At 54.5% G+C, this 2,003-nt stretch overlaps 1 protein-coding gene across 1 annotated transcript; it reads left to right on the top strand.

The window, feature by feature from the left end:
• Positions 1-4: 4 nt before the first annotated feature.
• Positions 5-1,999, top strand: LOC103213613 (left-right determination factor 1-like; the record flags this gene model as incomplete). Its single annotated transcript, XM_007959343.1, has 3 exons — positions 5-89; positions 1,537-1,783; positions 1,930-1,999. Coding segments are annotated over 3 exons (402 nt in total), but the record flags the coding sequence as incomplete, so codon positions are not given.
• Between the last annotated feature and the right edge of the window lie 4 nt (positions 2,000-2,003).

The raw sequence follows: 2,003 nt of genomic DNA, 5'->3' as shown, positions 1-2,003 counted from the left end.
CGCCCACGTGCGGACCCAGTACGTGGCCCTGCTGCAGCACAGCCACGGGGTCCTCTCCCGTGGGAAGAGGTTCAGCCAGAAATTCCGAGGTGAGATCTCCCTCCCTGCTGCACCCTGGTCTGAGGGGAGTGGTGGGGCTAGTCTGGTCGTGCTTGCTCTGGTGGTCAAAGGGGCCCTGCTTGGGGTTCTGTGGGGTGGGGGTCCCCCTGGGGGCCCATGGCCCAAGGTGCAGTGAGACGGGAGCATGGCCTTGAGTATGGTGGACCTCAACCACTGGTCTCTGTGTACCAAAAACCTCACCTCTCAGTGGCAGAGGAAGTGTGGCAGGCTAGACCTGATGGCAAAGCCAAGACAACAAAGAAAAGGAGGGAAGAGAAGAGAAAGTACAGCACATAGGAGTGGCTGGGTGCTCAGCCTCAACCTGCTGATGGAGTCAGGACTTCTTGGGTTCCCTTTCACACTGCCTCAACTACCTGAGGGGGCACTAGTGGCTCAGTGGTAGAATTCTTGCTTTCCAAGTAGGAGATCTGAGTTCAATTCCCAGCCAATGCACCTCATTTTGTCAGTGGTGGCTTGTGTGTTGCTATGATGCTGAACAGGTTTCAACAGGGATTCCAAACTAAGATTAGGAAGGAAGACCTGGTGATCTACTTCTGAAAATCAGCCAGTGAAAACCCTATGGATCACAATGGTCTGATTCTAATGTGCGAGTCAGGATCCAACTCAAAAGCAGCTAACAACAACCAGTAGCCTGACTTGGAGCAAATCGTTTTAAAATCCTCATTGAACCTGTTTGCCCATCTGGGAAAAACATTTTGACCATCTTATCTACCTCCTGGTATTGCAACCATTAAAGTGAGTTAGTGTGGATAGGAAAGTGCCCTTTTGGGATAACTGAAAAATACCCATGCTGTTCAGCTGTCAGGGATGCAATGCAGCTGGGTCTCACTTCTTCAGTGCCCTGAACCACCCAGAGGTGACAATTCTGATCCCAACCTCTCAGCTGAGGTAACCCTGTTAGCTCAGATCTTCTTCTGCTGGGGTAGAAATTGTTACTAAAGAGGCCCCAGACCAAAGGGAGATTTTTTAGGTATTTCGTAACCTAGATGGTAAACTGGTGCTCAGTTGCTAACCAGAAGATTGAGCCATTGAAAATTCCTATGATGCAGTTCTGCTCTGACACACGTGCAATTGCCAGGAGTCTTGAGTCTACTTGATGGCAGCTGGTCTGGTAACTCCAAACTCCAAACTCATTGCCATCGAGTCAGTTCTGACTCATAGCGACCCTCATTGATTTTCCAAGGCTGTAAATCTTTATGGAAGCAGACTGCTTCATCTTTCTTCTGCAGAGCAGCTGGTGGGCTTGAACCTTTTGGTTAACAGCCAAATTCTCACTACACCACAAGAGCTCCTTGGTTTGGTAACTAAGGAGACAGAATAGGAGCTGGCTTCCCCCAGCCTGGCTAGCTGCCCCTTCACTGACTCCGCCATTCTCAGTCCCCTGAGAGGCTCTGCTAACCTTGCTGTTGTTTTCAGAGGTGGCTGGCAGGCTCCTGACATCCGAGGCCTCCACGCACCTGCTGGCGTTCAGCATGGAGCAGAGGCTGCCGCCCAACAGCGAGCTGGTGCAGGCTGTGCTGCGGCTTTTCCAGGAGCCGGTCCCCAAGGCCACGCTCCACAAGCACGAGCGGCTTTTCCCACGCAGCGCCCGGGCCCGGGTCACCGTCGAGTGGCTGCGTGTGCGCAACGACGGTGCCAACCGCACGTCCCTCATCGACTCCAGGTGGGGAGATGGCGGCCGTGGTGCGTGCGCATGTGGGGCAGAGGACATGGGTGTGGGGCGTCCTGGCTGGACCATCAGGGAGAGGGAGGCGGGGAGAGGCTCCCAGGGCCCCTGTGACGGCCCGTGGTCTCCTTGTCTCCTCCTAGGCTGGTGTCCCTCCACGAGAGTGGCTGGAAGGCCTTCGACGTGACCGAGGCAGTGAGCCTCTGGCAGCAGCTGA

Source organism: Orycteropus afer, unplaced genomic scaffold, assembly GCF_000298275.1.
Source record: "Orycteropus afer afer isolate SDZICR_OR568_19922 unplaced genomic scaffold, OryAfe1.0 scaffold17204, whole genome shotgun sequence".
In the NCBI taxonomy this organism is placed as follows: domain Eukaryota; kingdom Metazoa; phylum Chordata; class Mammalia; order Tubulidentata; family Orycteropodidae; genus Orycteropus; species Orycteropus afer.
Note: the sequence above shows the minus strand (reverse complement) of the source record. Positions and strands in the feature narration are given on the sequence as shown.